Below are 19,169 nucleotides of genomic sequence, written 5' to 3'. Positions count from 1 at the left end.
TGGGCAACCCAGGCATCCCGAGGTTTTGCAGCCCTGAGGGAAAAGCTATCCTGAAGGGAATGGTGACCTGAGAACCCTGATCTGAAGGGAATTTCATCCTGACTTTTGTGTCATTCTAAGGTAAAAACTGCCCAGAAGGAAAGGCTACTATGAAGAAAACTTTGTCCTGAGCAAAATGCTGCCCTGAGGGGAACACTGCTGGGAGGGGAAAAATGACCTGAGGGGAAAACTGTCCTGAGGTGGATGCTTTCTGAGGGAAAACTCTGAGGTGAACACTATCCTGAGGAGAAAACTCCCCTGGAAAGAGCTGTCCTGAGGGGATAAATGACCTGAGGTGAATTCTGTCCCGAGGCAAACACTATCCTGAGAGGAAGGCTGTCCTGAGGCGAACACTGTCCAGTCCTGAGGGGAACGCTGTCCTGAGGGGAATGCAGTCCAGTCCTGAGGGGAAGGCTGTCCTGAGGGGAACGCTGTCCAGTCCTGAGGGGAAGGCTGTCCTGAGGGGAACACTGTCCAGTCCTGAGGGGAACGCTGTCCTGAGGGGAACGCTGTCCAGTCCTGAGGGGAAGGCTGTCCTGAGGGGAACACTGTCCTGAGGGGAACGCTGTCCAGTCCTGAGGGGAACGCTGTCCTGAGGGGAACGCTGTCCAGTCCTGAGGGGAAGGCTGTCCTGAGGGGAACGCTGTCCTGAGGGGAATGCAGTCTGGTCCTGAGGGGAAGGCTGTCCTGAGGGGAACACTGTCCTGAGGGGAACGCTGTCCAGTCCTGAGGGGAACGCTGTCCTGAGGGGAACGCTGTCCAGTCCTGAGGGGAAGGCTGTCCTGAGGGGAACGCTGTCCAGTCCTGAGGGGAACGCTGTCCTGAGGGGAATGCAGTCCGGTCCTGAGGGGAACGCTGTCCTGAGGGGAATGCAGTCCGGTCCTGAGGGGAAGGCTGTCCTGAGGGGAACGCTGTCCAGTCCTGAGGGTAAAGCTGTCCTGAGGGGAATGCAGTCCGGTCCTGAGGGGAAGGCTGTCCTGAGGGGAACGCTGTCCAGTCCTGAGGGGAACGCTGTCCTGAGGGGAATGCAGTCCAGTCCTGAGGGGAAGGCTGTCCTGAGGGGAACACTGTCCTGAGGGGAACGCTGTCCAGTCCTGAGGGGAACGCTGTCCTGAGGGGAACGCTGTCCAGTCCTGAGGGGAAGGCTGTCCTGAGGGGAACGCTGTCCAGTCCTGAGGGGAACGCTGTCCTGAGGGGAATGCAGTCCGGTCCTGAGGGGAAGGCTGTCCTGAGGGGAACGCTGTCCAGTCCTGAGGGTAAAGCTGTCCTGAGGGGAATGCAGTCCGGTCCTGAGGGGAAGGCTGTCCTGAGGGGAACGCTGTCCAGTCCTGAGGGGAACGCTGTCCTGAGGGGAATGCAGTCCAGTCCTGAGGGGAAGGCTGTCCTGAGGGGAACACTGTCCTGAGGGGAACGCTGTCCAGTCCTGAGGGGAACGCTGTCCTGAGGGGAACGCTGTCCAGTCCTGAGGGGAAGGCTGTCCTGAGGGGAACGCTGTCCAGTCCTGAGGGGAACGCTGTCCTGAGGGGAATGCAGTCCGGTCCTGAGGGGAAGGCTGTCCTGAGGGGAACGCTGTCCAGTCCTGAGGGTAAAGCTGTCCTGAGGGGAATGCAGTCCGGTCCTGAGGGGAAGGCTGTCCTGAGGGGAACGCTGTCCTGAGGGGAATGCAGTCTGGTCCTGAGGGGAAGGCTGTCCTGAGGGGAACACTGTCCTGAGGGGAACGCTGTCCAGTCCTGAGGGGAACGCTGTCCTGAGGGGAACGCTGTCCAGTCCTGAGGGGAAGGCTGTCCTGAGGGGAACGCTGTCCAGTCCTGAGGGGAACGCTGTCCTGAGGGGAATGCAGTCCGGTCCTGAGGGGAAGGCTGTCCTGAGGGGAACGCTGTCCAGTCCTGAGGGTAAAGCTGTCCTGAGGGGAATGCAGTCCGGTCCTGAGGGGAAGGCTGTCCTGAGGGGAACGCTGTCCAGTCCTGAGGGGAACGCTGTCCTGAGGGGAATGCAGTCCAGTCCTGAGGGGAAGGCTGTCCTGAGGGGAACACTGTCCTGAGGGGAACGCTGTCCAGTCCTGAGGGGAACGCTGTCCTGAGGGGAACGCTGTCCAGTCCTGAGGGGAAGGCTGTCCTGAGGGGAACGCTGTCCAGTCCTGAGGGGAACGCTGTCCTGAGGGGAATGCAGTCCGGTCCTGAGGGGAAGGCTGTCCTGAGGGGAACGCTGTCCAGTCCTGAGGGTAAAGCTGTCCTGAGGGGAATGCAGTCCGGTCCTGAGGGGAAGGCTGTCCTGAGGGGAACGCTGTCCAGTCATGAGGGGAACGCTGTCCTGAGGGGAATGCAGTCCAGTCCTGAGGGGAAGGCTGTCCTGAGGGGAACGCTGTCCAGTCCTGAGGGGAATGCTGTCCTGAGGGGAATGCAGTCTGGTCCTGAGGGGAAGGCTGTCCTGAGGGGAACGCTGTCCAGTCATGAGGGGAAGGCTGTCCTGAGGGGAATGCAGTCCAGTCCTGAGGGGAACGCTGTCCTGAGGGGAAGGCTGTCCTGAGGGGAACACTGTCTAGTCCTGAGGGGAACGCTGTCCTGAGGGGAACGCTGTCCAGTCATGAGGGGAACGCTGTCCTGAGGGGAATGCAGTCCAGTCCTGAGGGGAAGGCTGTCCTGAGGGGAATGCAGTCCGGTCCTGAGGGGAAGGCTGTCCTGAGGGGAATGCAGTCCAGTCCTGAGGGGAACGCTGTCCTGAGGGGAAGGCTGTCCTGAGGGGAACACTGTCTAGTCCTGAGGGGAACGCTGTCCTGAGGGGAACGCTGTCCAGTCATGAGGGGAAGGCTGTCCTGAGGGGAATGCAGTCCAGTCCTGAGGGGAATGCTGTCCTGAGGGGAATGCAGTCTGGTCCTGAGGGGAAGGCTGTCCTGAGGGGAATGCAGTCCAGTCCTGAGGGGAAGGCTGTCCTGAGGGGAACGCTGTCCAGTCATGAGGGGAAGGCTGTCCTGAGGGGAATGCAGTCCAGTCCTGAGGGGAATGCTGTCCTGAGGGGAATGCAGTCTGGTCCTGAGGGGAAGGCTGTCCTGAGGGGAACGCTGTCCAGTCATGAGGGGAAGGCTGTCCTGAGGGGAATGCAGTCCAGTCCTGAGGGGAATGCTGTCCTGAGGGGAATGCAGTCTGGTCCTGAGGGGAAGGCTGTCCTGAGGGGAATGCAGTCCAGTCCTGAGGGGAAGGCTGTCCTGAGGGGAACGCTGTCCAGTCATGAGGGGAAGGCTGTCCTGAGGGGAATGCAGTCCAGTCCTGAGGGGGGGAAAACTGCCCTGGGGCAAACACTGTCCTGATGGGAACACAATCCTGAGGGGAAAACTGCCTCAGGCGAATGCTGTCCTGAGGGGAACACTGTCATGAGGCATATGCTCTTTACAGGAGAATGCTGCTCTGTGGCTAATGCAGTCCTAAGGGAAAGCTATTCTAAGGGAGTCTGTCCTGAGAGGAAAACTGTGCTGAGGTGAATGCTGTCCCGAGGAGAAAACTCACCTGAAGGGAAATCTGTCCTGAGTGGAATACTGACCTGGGGTGAACCATGTTCTAGGGGAATCGTATCCTGAGGTGAACAGTGTTCTCAGGTGAATGCTGTCTTGTGGGGAAAACGGCCCTGGGGCAAACCCTTAGGGGTACGCTATCCTGAGGGGAGCTATTCTTGGATGAACACTGTCCTGAAGAGAACTGAAGGGAATGCTGTCCTGAGTGGAATGCTGTCTTGAGGGGAAAACTGCCCCGGGGAGAAACATGTCCTGCCTACAAAACTGTCCTGATGTGAACGCTGTCCTGAGGGGAAAGCTTCCCCGAGGGGAAAGCTGTGTTGAGGGGATAACTGCTCTGAGGGCAACGCTGAGGGCGCACTGTCATTTGCTAGGTATGGAGTTATCACACCAACACATGGTACCTTTAACTGATGCATGTTCCTGAGCAGGATGTCCCCGATTCGTTGATGGCCGCCTGTGGAATGGGCACTGGAAGACCCTTCCCTGGAGTGGACAGAGATGGACAAGTACGGTCAAAACCTTGTTAAAACTTGCGAGCTGTACTTTGACGCTAGTGTGCCTGGCTGTCCTAGTCTTAGAATGGCAGTGAGATGCTTCAGGGTGGGAGGCCCGTATTTGACAGAAGACGGTAATGAGGCAAACAAGTGGATCTACCTTTACTTCATTCTCTCTTACGGAAAAGGAAGAATAAAAGTGGCTGTTGTTACAGGTCTACCCCTCCCACAAGTTCTAAACATATGCTTCGACCAAACAATGGTTCTTGTGAGTTCGTTTCTGAAGCTGGGAATTTCCTGAGGGCAGTGATATAGCTACATCGGCGGAGCTGGCCGTGTGGGGGTCCAGGGCAGGGGCCGCCCACGCGTGCAGGGTGTTACCAGAGTGCCAGCCTCTGCTCCACCTCGCGCAGGAAGCCTCTGTGGAACTCGTAGATGGGGTCTATGTTGGAGAAGAGCAGGGTCATCAGCTCTGCAGGCATGGCGTCCTCCTTGACCACCGCACTGCGGAACCACTGCAGGAAGAGCTCAGGGTGACCGAGGAACCTCGCCCCCGATGGTCTGTAGCCATAGCACACACGGCACCGATCCCGGATTCCCCATTGTTCAAATCGGTGCTACAGCTATCCTCTTGGCTGATCACCCAATTTTCGCAACATACGAAAACAGTTCTGGGTGAAAAGCTTCAAATGGATACTAGTTTTACAAAAAAACTTGGACTCACTATTCTGACTCTATTCTTAAGACAGGCTTGAAGGCAAACATGTTTAATAGAACATAAACATGCACATCTCATGGTGGCCAAGAGCTACTTCTCAGGACAGATGCTCTATTTCTGGTGTCGATTATATTAAAGAAGACAAAGTAACAAAGGATTTAGGTCTCATACCACAGTGAGAACTTCTAAATCCTTCAGGTATGTTCGTTCTGTAGCGAGAATCTCCTTCGCTATGAAATAGGCCTCCTCTGCTGCCATGCTCTGCAAGAGGCACAGACAGTGTGAGCGTGTGTCTGTCGGCCACGTCGCCCACGCTCACAGCTCTCGCTTTCTTCTGCCCAAGCTGACATCATTGTGCGCTTTTCATCTGTAATTCCTGAAGGGATTTACTTGTGAGTCCAAACATAAGCCCAGATGGATCTCCTTCACATGTTTTTCCCATTTTATGTTATTTTTTTGGAGGGAGAAAAAAAAATCACTGTTCAAACATCAACATGTTCTGAAGCTTATTACTGGTTTTGTAACGAAATTATTGTTCTGGTATCGCTGCCAGGGGTGTAGCTGGTTAACAGATACATGTGTCCATATACACGCATGTATGTGACTAGAAACGATTAAGCTGAACTCACAAAAAAGTCATTAAAGTTGCCAAACATTCTCACTGTGCCCAGTGTCAGAGCACCAGGCCGGCTAACACGCTTTGAGTGCAGGGCCAGAGATGACCCCGCCCTGGAGCTCCGAATTCTCTGTCGTCACGGCCTCTGCCTGACTCTAGGGTGCCGGCAGCCAAATCAGCAGGGAGGGGACCCGACCCTCGGGAGCAGGAAGGGCTGCCGCAGGCCCCCCTGGGAACCTGGGCCACACCACACCCAGCTCTCGGCAGGCCAGCAAAGGACAGGCCGCATGCCCCACGTGGGTGGCCCTGCTCAGCCCTGCGGGGCTCCTCCACGCCATGAGCACCTCAGGTAGCCGCCTCTGTCAAGGTCCGGCTCGAAGGTCCCTCCTCCGTCCTGTCCCACCTGGCTGATACCCTGCTCTGTTCTATCCCTGCACGCTCCCCTGTAGCTCCCCGAGCCGGCCGAGGACTTCTCTAGGGCTGGCTGTCCCTGAGGCCACCAAGCAAACACCTACAGAGCACATACCAACGGCACACGGGCACCGGGGACTCCCCCAGGAGTAGAGGCCCCCGCGCTGGAGCGACAGCAGTGGGAGGAAGGGCAGAGCGGGGAGGGTGGAGGCCGGAGGTGTGGGGCGGCCGCAGCCCCTGCCGGCAGAGACAGGGGGTCGGGTAGTGGGAGACCAGCTGGAGGTCAAGGATGGGGGGGACGGGCAAGAGACAGGTGAGCTGGTTACTGGTGGGGGAGGCAGGGCGTCTCTGGGGCCTACTGGAGCTCATTGGGAGGGGCTCGGATGCCGCACCAAGAGCAGCATGGGGGGCTGGGGCCCGGCAGAAGGCTCCGTCCGTAGTAGGGAGGGGAGCAGCAGGACCCGGAAAGAGTCTCCTGGTCACGTTCTGGTGTGGGTGGAGGTCCAAGGGACAGAGGAGACAAAGCTGACTGTAATTTTGGGTCCAGGCCCAGGGACAAAGCTGCCATCCCCGAGGTGACAGGTTTGGGGAGGAAGGTGAGGAGTCGGGTTTGCACGAGTCTGGGATGGGCTTTCGACGCCGGCGAGAAGCTGACAGGGGAGGCTGGGCTAGAGGCTGCTATTTGGGGGCCCCTCCCTCTCCTCCCTGTGCCCCCGCCCCCAGGTGAAGTTGACCAGAGGTTGCCATGTTCCCACGGTGGCAACACAGTCTCATGCCTCCTGTGTGCCCCGGAGACCACCGATTTGGCCGTGACCTCTCCACCCACAGGGACTACTCCCCGCGGCCCACTCTTTCCAAATAGTCAACAGCTGCTCTGTCCCAGCAGCCCCGGTGAGCCTGCTCTGCGGTCACACAACACCGGGGTCCCAGCAGCATCTCCTTGGAGTGCCCACCCCTTGTTCCTAGAGCTCCAGACCCCCTCCCTGCAGAGTGGCAACCTTGGTGGCTCTTCAATTCTTTCTGGGCTTTGTGCTATTGAAACATGACTTTCCAAACCCTGATTCAGTCCAGTCTCTTTGACACACCCCATCTCCACCTGAGCTCGAAGTGCCCAGCAAGCTCTTGGGGGCCAGAGCCGAGGCGGAGGCCCACGTTCCCGGTCTGCAGCCTCTGCCCACTCCCACGCGGCCAAGTGTCCCTGATCCTGGACACCTCCACCTGCACGCTGTCGGCCCGGGGGTTCTGGGTGGGGGATCCAGGGCAGGCAAGCTGGCTTCCTACCCACATTTCCTTTGCGTGGGGTCCCAAGCAGTGCCTTAGCCCTGAGTGCGATCCTGCAGAAGCAGGGTCACCCTGAGGTTCCAGACCGACTCCTCTTCTGTGGGGGATGAAAGTACCCACAGAGAAATGCTCAGAAACACAGCCACGGCAGTGTCACTGATTAGCTCACCATCACGTCACAGGCGCCACCAGTTGGTGGCGGGACACAGGGGTGTGGCAGTCAGGAGCGGCTGACGGACAGCCTGCCTGTGTACCGAGGGTGGTCCGCAGGTTTCCAACGCAGTGAAAAACCTCTTAGGGAAACTCCCAGGGGAGCAAAAGCCCGGCCAGCCTGGCTGCAGATCGGTGGGGCTGGGACGGCACCACCCCGGGAGGAGTGTACTTTCTGCCCAGCCCTGCCACCTGTCCTCACAGGAAGCAGCCCAAGAGCCCCAGGCAGGGAGTGCCCCACAAAGCACCTCAGTCTTCGTCCCTCCCCAATACTGTCAGTCCTCAAGGATTTCTATTGGAAAGGGGGAGAAACAGCCAGTTAAGTGGGACACACTGGGGAGGAGGGACGCCAGGAAACAAGTGGGCGGGTTGCTCCCCACGGAGGGGGAGTCCGGCAGTCAGAGGCAAACGCAGAAGCCCCTCCCAGCGCTTAGCCACTGCTGAGGCCCTGCCAGGGAGTCCTCCTGGGTCTGTGGCCCATGTGTCTTAGCGCCGGCCTGTGGGCTGGCCGTGGGCAGCACTGAGGAAAGTGCCCAGGGACAGGAGAGGAGGCAGGGGAGCTGTGGGGCAGGGCCTGGGGTCCCCAGGTGCAGGGCCCAGACATGGCTCTGTGAGCCTGTGGTGGGGCTCCCAGGTTCCATCTCTGAGGCCTGGTCTGGATGGGAAGGCCACGGCCACCCACTGGGAATCCGGCCGGTGACCCTCGCAAGTCTCCCTACAGAACCACCTAAAGGATGACTATTTTTGTAGTGCGGAAGAGTAACAAAACAAAATTTAGTTTTTTATGCAGCTTTCCAGCCGTTCTGTTTATGCACCAAAGCAACAGTGAGCTAAACAGATAATTGTTAGGTTTGCAAAATCAATAAATAAAAACACCCCAAGCCAACAGTCTTGCTGCCAAACCGGGTTCGAGGGACCAGAGTGACCTCTGCCAGGCAGCCCGATGTGAACAGAGGCCTGAGGGGCGGGGACTGTGAGCCCTGCCCCCGGGGCCGGGGTCCTGGGATCCCTGCCCTTGCCAGGCGCCCAACGGCACATCCCGTCTTCCGGTTCAGGACCTGCTCTCTCTGACAGGGGCCCCGGGAAGGAGTGTGTGCTGAGGCCTCGCCAGGCCTCCGACTGGTCGACCCCACTTCTCGAGGAATCTCCCGCATCCCACGCATGGCATCCCTCGGCACAACTTCAGGATGAGACCCACGGCCTGACAGGTGTTCTCCACGACAGCCCTCCCACGTGACAGGCACCTGTGAGGCAGGGTCCCACCTACTGGCAGCCCAGGTGAGCCTGGCTTCCTTCCAGCTTGCTCCTCGGGGACCCTAAACAGGGGGACAGGTGCCCTCTGGGCCACCACAGTCCACTGCCCGTTATTTCAACCACTCTCTTCCCCAAGCCTCCAGCTGCCTGGCCCCTTTGTCCTCCCTTGTGTGCCCGCCCAGAGAGCTGCCTGGCCAGGACCACCTGGTCTATGGTGCTGCTTGGGTTGGGGGGGGGGGGCACAGGCCAGGAGGGTGGGGGTGGCCACGCAACAGGTGCCACTGCCTCTGGCCAATGCCTCATCCTCGAGTTGGGGCTCTCCGACCTGCCGGCCTCCTGTCCCTGAGGGCAAAGAGAAACCTGTGGGCATCCCCTCAACTTTCCACCGCAAACCCCACACAACCCTCCTCCTGTGCTATCACGCCCCCTCGTGTGGACCCCACCCCATCCGGTCACTCCTTCAGAACCCACTCATCCACGAGACCAAAAAGATGGGGGTTCCTGGTCACCCTCCCAATTACCCGATCGTTTGAGAGAGTGCCCAACAAGGGAGGGAGGGCAGGAGGCTGAGAAGTCCCCCAGGGCCCTACCATTCCCACCACATCCCCACTTGAAGCCCACAGGTGCCAGGAACGGCCATTCAATGAATAAGAAAGCCTGCCTGTGCGCAAAGGTGGCCGAAGAGTCCCCAGTGACGTGCAGCTCTAGGGACAGATTTCACTGGGCGAGCCAGCCCCCTGGGACAGAGCTCGCCCTGGGCCCCCCAGGCTTCCCTGCAAACCAGGCCCACCAGCAGCTAGCCTCTTGCTGGGGCGGCGCCCACCTTGTGTTTTGGCTCCTCCTCGCCGTCCATCCTGGCTCCGCCAGCGTCGCTAAGGACAGGGCTCAGGAGGGGGAACAAGCCCTGTTCAGCTGGGCCCAGAGTCACCTGAGATGCAGGGCTCAGGCTCAGCGGGCTCTTCCGGGTGGAGGGAGAAGGCTGAGGACTGTCCACGGAAAGGCCTGGAATTGAATGGGGCGGGGGATGGAGCAAGAAATGAGAAAGGGCCGCCACGTCGGCCAGACACCACAGTTCTTACCGTGTTTTAGCCAACATTAGCCTAACGCTACCACCGGGCACCTTCTGGGAGGCATGGAAACAAAGCCTCTATCAGGTGCAATTCTCAATATGACAGAAAGCGAAACGAACACAGGTTGGTGGCCGGTCGACCCGATTTCAGAGACCAACCTACAGGTGGTTCGGACACCCCAGGGCTCTGAGTTTCTGGGGTTTTTTCTCGGTTCTAGACAAGATGCAGCTGTGATGAGAATAAGCAGCACAAGGCCTGCGAAGCAGAAGGCACACCCTGAGTAGGGCGCTTCTGTGCGCACATTAATGGAAGGCAGATTGCGGAGCTTAGACGGAAGGTGCTAACGAATCTGAAAAACAGAAGTGTGCTTTAAGGTCGCACTCCTCACTTAATCGTTCGTTAAAAAAACTGGATCATGTACTCATCATACTGTTTTCTACTTCCTTGAATTTTTTATTAACAAGGATTTTATATTGGTTTTCTAGATTCATACCACAACAGTAACTACTACTATTTTTCTTCTTAAAACAGGGTTTGCTTGGAACTGGGCAGAGGCCAAAGCGTGGCCGAGTCCTAAGAGGGCTGACGAGGCATGCCCCATCCCACGTTTTGCAATACAGGAATTCTGTTATCAAGAGACCTTCAAGTCTGAAAGGGTTATTTCTAATGTTTTTCTATGGGAAATCAGTCAACTACTGAATGGCAACTTTTGAAGGTATCTTTAAAGCAGAGTTGTATGTAAGAAATCGAACCAGTTTAGAAGCTATTTATAATTGAAATTTACCTCAGGCTTACAAATGGGCGTTTAGCTCTCATGCTACCATTACTCCTGACTGTGGCTAAGTGGGCTTACGGAATGCGGGCACCTAAGTGACTTGGCCAGGACCCCTGGTGCCTCCCCACCCCACCTCAGCCCATCCACCATTGGCTTCAAAGCGAGATCCTCTTACACCGTAGACAGAGACTTCAAAAGCAGTCACCTATAGTGACCAGCTAATAAAACCAAACCTTGGCTTATCTGACCTCAAACATGCACGTGTGCAGGCAGGTTAGTGCAGAGGGCTGCCGGGAGGGCCGGGTGAGCATGGCACCAGGGAGCCCTGGGGCGCGGCCGGCAGGCTTGATTTTCACATTGACAAAGGTGGAGTTCTGGAAGGCTGCTGGTGCTGGCGGGGTCTCGCCCAGGGAGGGGGTCCCGCCTTGGAGGGGAGCTACCAATGCTATGAGGGCAGAACTTTCCTGTGGGCCTCTCACTACGACGGAGAGTGAAAACTCAAGCAAACATTCACTGACCGAGAAAACCTGGACGCTGTTAAGAGCATGAAATTATTAATCAAATCAGAATGTGCTTTTATTCCACATCAATTTAAACAAATTAGAATTTGCTTTTATTACACATTTAAAACATGCTAAAGCAACCTTGAAATCACATGGGCTTCCTTCGTGCCCTACCCATGTGCAGGAGCCTAGTCGCTTCTGAAGGGGTCAGATGGGGTCGGGGCTCTGCCGGCCCCTGTGGTGCGGAGGACCCCTACGAGGGAAAGCGGTGTTTCCAAAGATGAGCTATTTTAGGACTCCTATCCAAAACCCTTTTTGTCTCAAGCAAGCTCAGAACTGTGTCGGGAGATACTTTTACACACAGGAGAATTCACAAAAAAGTCTAGAAGCTCCTAGCAACATACCTTATTTTTCACAACTGTACTGTTCGAAGTGTGAGAACTGAGATATTTCATACTCATTGGTTATGAAAATAAGGTAAGTCCACTGCTCCGCTCTGCCCCCCACCCCGTCCCATGCCCTGCGCAGCGCCTCCCTCAAAGATGGGTGGTCCTACCACAAGGTCATAGTGGACGGTTTCCCAAAAGTCACTGTGAACTTGACTTCATGTTTAAACAGCAGAAGGTGACGTTGGAGGAGGTGGTCCTCCCTGAAGTGTCATGGATGGGTGCCATGACCCGGGGGGTCGGGCTGGTCGGGCCATCAAACTAGAGAATGCGGCTTCCAATACACGGCCCTTCTGATGAACTTGTGAGAGGAACCACCCTTCCAGGACGGACTGCTCATTTGGAATAAAGCATTGTGGTTCCAGGGAGGGTACAAGCCGTCATTTGATATTATCACTGTGGACACCTACTTGACAAAAGTCGTCACCTCACAATTTAGTGAATAGATTAAAAAGTACCACAAACTGCTATTAATCACCTGTTTTTATTAAATCTGTCAGCTACATCGAAACAAGTCATACCTACTTCAAATTATGTGAACGCAGATCCTACGCGACAAAGCAAATCTGTTAGGAGACACTTTTTCAAGCAAGTGGCAGTGAGCATGGAACCCGTCTACACTGCTGCTGGAGGCTGCTGGAGTGGGCGCCACGGCTCCATGCCCTATCCTGTGTGGGTCAGCCTTAGTACTGCATCTGAGGTCACCAACGCGTACACTGCACACGGAGAACACAGGCGTGGGCTGTGGCTCTGTGGTGTGTTCTTCCGGAGTGACAGAAGCCAGTGGTGCCCACGGCCTGCTGCTCTGGACCCTGTGTTGACAGCGCGCAAGGGCACTCACGTTAGAAGCTCCCTGCCATAGCAAACCCTGTCATCGCTGACATACCAGGATGCAGGTCTGAGGGATTTTTAAAATGCTAAGCCGTCGTTTCAGATACCACGGAACACATTTAGTCTTAACGGACACGGAGAGAGTCTTCAATATTTGTGAAAACAGACTCCCGTGTCCGAGGTCCTCTACGGAAAAACCGCGAGAGTACTATTCTGAGTGACAGGGTCCCTACCATTGATCTACTCAGACACAAAGGTGGTGCTCTACTGTGTCACCGCAGCATCAAGAATGACCGGTTCTGGGACACCTGGTGGCTCAGCTGGTTAAACGTCCAACTCTTGGTTTCGGCTCGGGTCATGACTTTACGGTTTGCGAGTTCGAGCCCCACGTCTGCTATCAGCACAGCCTGCTTGGATTCTCTTTCTCTGCCCTTCCCCGGCTCACACACTCTCAAAATAAACTTTAAAAAGAAAAAAAAAAAAAGAATGACCAATTCTTCTACTTGTGCATGAGGAATTTTCAGAAAGTCTTCCATTTCCAGCATCAAATTATTTGAAATTGATAGACAAAAATGATAGCTATGTTCTACTGAGCACCTCATTCCTGCTGGAGTGGCTCCACGCTGTCCACCCAGTGTTCAAGACAGCTCTGCACTCAAAGGGCCAACGTACAAGGTTTGATTATCTTTGAAAACACACATTTAAAACATTTCAAACTGCCAACAGGAAGCAACTCTGACAGGTGATGTTCTTTATTTCCAAAAATTTCTAACTATTTATCTTGTAATTTTTGAAATGTCATTTTAAAAAGCACAGTATTACACTTCTGTGATCATCTTCACCTTATCCATCTAACTAGCTGGGGAGAGATAACAGCACAGAGCAAAATTTAGGCTTATTTTCATTTCGTACCTTTAAATTCTTTTTCAAAACCCTGTAATGAACTCTCTTGAAAATTCTGCCTAAGGTGGAAGAAGAATCAAGGTTCGGTTTGGAAAATACAAGGTCAAGTCTGAAGGTTAATATGATAGCAAGAAAGTAAGATCTAGAAACTCCTTTCGTTTGAAAAATGGATCATTAATTCCATAAATGGAAAAGGCTAAACTGTACAGAGAATTCAGGTAAATGTGAGCATCACAAGTTACCAGAAAACTACTTCTGGCTCTGCTTTTGGACTAGGATGTCGGGGGTCACTTTTACACAAAATCTGGCTCAAAAATAAGAGTGGAAGGAAAATGCGGGCGCGTGGGGCACAAACACCAGCTCGTCGCCCGCCGTGTTACCGCCAAACGGCAGAGGAGGGCTGACTTGTGCCGTACCTTTCCACGGCGCTGTGGTGCTCACCCACAAGGCTGTGGGCCGGTGCCTGGCACAGGGGGACCTCAGGGTGTGGATGTGGCTGTGGTGACCTGAAGGGAAGAGGGAGACGCCATCGTGCATTGTCAATCTTTTCTTTTGTTCTAAATAAACAGGACTCTTTCCCTGTTAAGGAAAACAGGTATTGTGGCCTACAACACAGTCACATTTTGGGCGTCTGCAGGGGTGAGGTCTCTTGTGTGTGGTCCAGGGTGCCCTGCATCTGGGTTCTAACGGAGGACACGGGTCTTCTGAACCCACTGCAGCATCGGGGACAAGGTACCCACAACCAACTATTCAAAAAAAAAAAACCAAAAAACCCACAAAAAAGCCTGTATGTGATGTTGTTAGGAAACAAATGTAACCGAGATTGACATAATTCAGCAATAAAAGTCAGAAGGTTTTCACCCTTCTAACCAGTCATCCTAGAGATGAGATGGAAAAGAGAAAGCTTTGAGCAGTTTCTTGAAATCTGGATTTGTTAATGACACACCTCGTGGGGACCCACGTGTCGCGGGAGGGAAGGACTTCCTGTGGCACACCAACCCTCTGAGTGGGGAAGGGACCACCCACGCGGGTTGTGGGGTGTGTGCCAAGGTGCTTTTCTAGAAGGCTGCTGCTGCTGCCACGGCCCCCTGGTTCCGGCCACACCAGGCGCCAGGCACCTCGAAGCCCCAGGGAGGAGACCGACAGCCGCTCCCAGGGGCCCGTGTTGCTCAGAGCACCAGGAGGGAGAGGTGAGAGCAGCATCTGCCAAGCTCCAGGACCCAGCGGGGGGGGGGGGGGGGGGCTGCACAGGGGCGGGCGGCTCCGTGGGGGCAGCAAGAGCTCGTGTTGGCCAGAGGGGAAACTCAAGTTCAGACTCTGTGTAGCTGCTGCGCTTTGGGTCGGGGACTTCACAGGGTTCCAGCTGACTCGGGGAAGAAAAGGCACAACGTTCTCACCTTCAGAATTAAGAAGCCAGCAGCAGGTGTTTTGCGTGCAGTCTAAGCCTAAGGACCACGTGTTTGTCCCCAAAGCTGCAGACAGCGCCACCCGAGAGGTGCGGTGCGGGGCCCCGAGCAGCAGGCCATGGCCCCCCAAGTCCGCCTGCACGCTGGCCGTACCCGTCAGGCCCCGAGACAGAGTGACCCCCGCGAAAGTGCACGGCACCCTCCCCTGCTGGCCTTCCAGAGGGCCGCCTGTCCACACCTGAAGCAAGCCCGCCAAGGTGCCTATTCGCTGCTCAGAAGCCTACGAAGTGAAAGAGGCGCCAGTGAAGAGGTTGTAGAAACAAGATGTAGCTGTTCCGGAGATTCGTTTAATACGCGAGACCATCTTTAACATATATAAACCAAAACTATAAAAAAAGGAGAGGGAAAGGAAGCTAAAAATCCCATTTAAAAGTTCATAGTAAATATTTCCTTATTTTATTGAATAAACAATTAAGTTCTGAATTAGTACATATCTGTGAATTTATAAATGGCAATTTCAGTGGAAAACAAATTCTGTTAAGTACCACAAAGGAGGCAACATCCGTGTTTTCTTTAGAGAATGAATAAATTAAGTGTGTCAGGAAGTACCGGTTCCTTTCCTCTGCATTTCCTAGAGGAAAGTAGATGTTTTTAGGCCAAAGATAGCACTTTGGGACCTCACAGCACAGCCACCAGACCTCACAGAGGGGCCAACCAGGCCACCTGCACTCCAGCCAGCTGTGACAAGCTCTGTAACTTCAGGACAAGGGCCAAAGAAAAACCCTGGCAGCGTGACTCCATGCCTTGAGAACACACACTGAAATTCTCAATTCTCAACTGTACGCGCCTGGAGAAGGTTAACATTTTTGTCTGTGAAGTAACTGTTCTAGAAATGGATTTCTTTTTTGATGTTCCGTGAACCAGGAGGGAATGGTACCTTGAAGACACAGGCACTGACATCAAATGTCACACAAACACATGGCTCGTGGGGAGATGGCCCACGTGCCAGGTGGGTCCTACGTGATTGCAGCCACGACACGAGGGGCGCTCGTGGTGACTCATGTGGGGCGGCAGGTGGAGGAGATCGTCACTGAAAATCCACGTATGTCCACACAGGACCCAGTTAGAAAGGACTTTGCAAACAACTATGATGAACAGATGTACAGGTTTCCCTGTAAGCTTTTTGATGTCCTATTTTTATTGTCCATCCATCTACCATTACTGCTATTTCTAAAATGTGTGTTGTCACACACAAGGTACTGTGATGAGGTTGTGTGGTGACAGATGGCGGCCACCCTCACAGCAAGCACACCCGATGCCCAGACTTGTCCAATCACTGTTGTACAACTGACACTAACGTAACATCGTGTGTCAATGACACAACACACTTTGTTAACTGGAAAAGGGGATCCTGACCTAACTCCATACTCAGGGAATTCCCTTGGAACACAGAGAAGGCACACAACCAGACCTAGCGACTCATAAAGTTACACAGTACACACCATTGCCTATTTGAGTGCGGTCAATCTTGCTAACCTGAAACTTTACTATTAGACTTTAGATACTCATATATTGGTGTATGTAAAATACTGGACTTTGGAAACTTAAATACAAAAATAGACTTGATAACTAATATAAATAAATATTCTGCCTCAAGCAGGTGTACTCTCAGAGGTGGACTTCATGGAGGTAACAGGCACTGTCTATGGCCCCAACACTCCCGTCTGTGATGGGGCTGGTGGGTGCCCTCCTGTGGGAGGTCAGGCCTGCATCTGGCCAAGGCAGGCAGCACATAAAAGGAGAAAACCGTTTACACTGCAGGCACTTTACAACTACACACTCTCAGCAAAGTGGCCACTGACATAAGAAGTGCTCGTTACAACTCTGCACAGCTCACTCAGGTACGAACATCCAGATCAGATCCTGTGATCCAGGAATAAGGGACCGCCCTCCCAAGACGGCCTCGTGCACATGAGGGCTTCCAGAGAAAAGACGATCGTGATCAATGGTCATAAACAAACAAAAGAACGACCCAACGATGCTTCAGGAAGTACTGACGCTCAATCCGAACTGCTCCAGATATTTTGACATTTGTGGTAAAGCATCTCTTACTAAGATAGAACAGAACAAGGCCACTGCCTGAACTATCTGCTACAAGCAGAAAGGACATAATTTGTAGCAGGAAGCGTCCTTCGGGCTCCCCTTCCCCGGGTTTCTAAAGAACTCCCTATGTGTGGGGGTTACGACCCACCCGGAAGCAAACGGGGTTGGTGGAGATGTGAATGGCAGGCGCCTCCAAGGAGAGCCACGACTGGTTTCCAAGTCACTGACTTCACTAGAAAAGGAGACCTGCCAACCTAAACATAGTATGAACACTCTGGAAGAGAAAAGCTCTTATACATTTCTCCAGATCTTGCCAAAAAGCTAAACCTGAATCTGAACGTAACAGCTGTCCCAGTGGTGTCCACAGAGTGTCTGGGACCGGGCTCGTTTCTCAGCCGTGCTGCCCCACGTGCTGATGGCACAGAAGTGCCAGCCTCGTGGGGCTGCGGGACGAGGGCTGGTGGGTGAGGGCGCGTGCTCAGCGGTCCGCACGTCTCGGGGCTCAGCCCCCAGAGAATCAGGGGAAGGGCAGACAGGTGACGGCATAGGCAGGGGTGCGAGCCAGGACCAGGGGCCTGGCTCCTTCTACAAGTCACTGGCACGAAGTGGGTCTTGTCAACGAGAGAAGGTGGAAGAGCGGTCACTGCCACATGTGTTGAGCAGAGTGTGTTTAGAGCCGGATCTGAACAAATCAGGTATTAACAGGCCCTTCAGGCACCAGGGCAAATTCAAGTACATCCCTGGTACTGGAGGATACCACAGGGTTATTGAGGATACCACGGGGTTATTAAGTTTGCATGACTGTCTGTGGCCCCATGAGAGAAGGGGGGTCACGTTTCAGAGATGCACGTAGACATTCTGAGGAAAGGCATCGGCATGTCAGGGCCCACAAGAAAATATTAGAGCACCAAACGCGGAGAAGGAAAAGGGGCAGACGGCACAGGCACGGTCGGACTCTGGTAACGCTGAATGGGGTGGCAACGGGGGTATGTCTACTCCCTTTTCTGCTTTTGTGTATTTTGAAAACATTCTAAATAAAAAGCTAAAAAATCAACTCTAGAAAATGAAGGCTCACCGGGGAAACAGAACGCCTTTACAGGAAGGCCTGGTAGAAGCTGTCGGAGAACAGCCTTTACTCGGAATCTGCAGGACAAGGGTGGTGTGATGAGGACCTCCCCCACCCGCCCTGGCTGGCTCCAACCCACCCACGTGGGGCCTGCTGCCTAGGCACCCGAAACAGGACAACTCAGGTTCGCTGAGCCCAATGCCAGGCACTTTCACTAGGAGAGAGGCAGCCCTCATGACGACTACAGCCCAGGAAAAGCATTTTCCATGGAATACAGATTAACTCCTCGCCGCACAGACACAGGCAGGGTTTGTGTCTGAGTGACCCCAAGGGAAAGACAAAGTGTCTGGAACATGCTATTCTAACTTGTGGTTCCTACCTGTGCAACCCTACCACCTTCTCCCTCGCTCACACCGTCTCTTCACAGGTACTGGTCAGCCAACACGAACGACACTGCACCAGACTGCCTCCACGCTGGACACAGGCCAGGTCTCAGGAACAAGGGATAGGATAAGCGAGAAGGACCTGCAGGCCCCAGTGATGAGATGGTGCCGCAGGTTTAAGGCAGGTACAGAAATGGAAAATCAACACATTTGGCAAAAAGCCTCTGCTGGTAATCCGGTGAATGCGGATGACAAAGACGGCCCCTGGCGAGAGGCCGCTGGCTGCTGGGCGTGTGCACACGTACCCGCCAGGCGGAGGGTCCGCCATCCGCACACAGGGACAGACGGGAGGCCTGCAGTTACCAAGGGACGTTTAAGAAGCACGGCCTTTAACACGGCCTGTCTCTACTAGGTAAGACCAGAAAGGATAAGCTACGAAAGTCCGATCTGTGAAGTGGGCAGCAGCCCGGGCTTCATGGTGGCGCAGACCAAGGCACCTCCGAGTGTGCCCGTCCGGTGGGCATGGCCACCTCAGGCTGTCCATTCCCGTGGCCATTCCATCTGCCTCAGAAACAGACACTACTAGAAACGGCTGGCGCCCACGTACCACACGCAACCCGGCCTGAAGGAAATGACACTCCTGAACGAAGAGTGAACATCTCAGCCCTTGACGTGTGTGGAGCTCCTGGGTGCTGCCGCTTTTTAGTGAACAGCCCTCCCATCGGTGTGAAGCAGAGAGCTCTGGTGAGAGCTTATGCACTTGAACTTTCAGGCGGATCGGTGTGTCCAGTTCTGCTTTTTCTGCAACCAAGTATTTTATATCCCGATTGAGCCAGATGGAAGAGAGCAGTTCAAACTTACATTGCATTTTAAACCAAACTTCTGCAAGCCCACTATCTAAACACAGCACCATTTCTGGATCTAAAGTCAGTAGACAATGCCCTTGGCGCAGAGAGCGCTGCCGCAGGGCCAGGGACCCCGCCACGTGCAGCTGCAGGGCTGGGTAGGCAGGGGGCCTCGGCCTCCAGGGCCTTTCCCAGGAGCTGGGTTCTGCGGGGCTTACCGGAAATTCTGTGCGGGGCCTGGACAAATCCCACCAGACTGCCGTCCTGATGAAGCTCAGGCAGCAAGCTTCATCTTAAAAAAGAAGCA

At 54.6% G+C, this 19,169-nt stretch overlaps 1 protein-coding gene across 7 annotated transcripts in view; it reads right to left on the bottom strand.

The window, feature by feature from the left end:
* FARP2 (FERM, ARH/RhoGEF and pleckstrin domain protein 2) overlaps positions 1-19,169 on the bottom strand; it is a 108,216-nt gene that overhangs the window by 18,137 nt on the left and 70,910 nt on the right. For all 7 annotated transcript variants that reach the window (XR_006296978.1, XM_043578429.1, XM_043578431.1 and 4 more), the window contains 4 exons: positions 9,355-9,533; positions 4,931-5,020; positions 4,423-4,556; positions 3,949-4,030 (listed from right to left, as the gene is read on the bottom strand). Coding sequence is in view for 6 of the 7 variants with exons in the window: in XM_043578429.1 (XP_043434364.1) it covers positions 3,949-4,030; positions 4,423-4,556; positions 4,931-5,020; positions 9,355-9,533 (485 nt within the window). In the remaining variant the exon portion in view is untranslated. The remainder of the gene's footprint in view (positions 1-3,948; positions 4,031-4,422; positions 4,557-4,930; positions 5,021-9,354; positions 9,534-19,169) is intronic.

The sequence above is a fragment of the Prionailurus bengalensis genome, chromosome C1 (genome assembly GCF_016509475.1).
Source record: "Prionailurus bengalensis isolate Pbe53 chromosome C1, Fcat_Pben_1.1_paternal_pri, whole genome shotgun sequence".
In the NCBI taxonomy this organism is placed as follows: domain Eukaryota; kingdom Metazoa; phylum Chordata; class Mammalia; order Carnivora; family Felidae; genus Prionailurus; species Prionailurus bengalensis.
The sequence above is the reverse complement of the archived record's forward strand: the minus strand, read 5'-3'. Positions and strand labels throughout refer to the sequence as shown.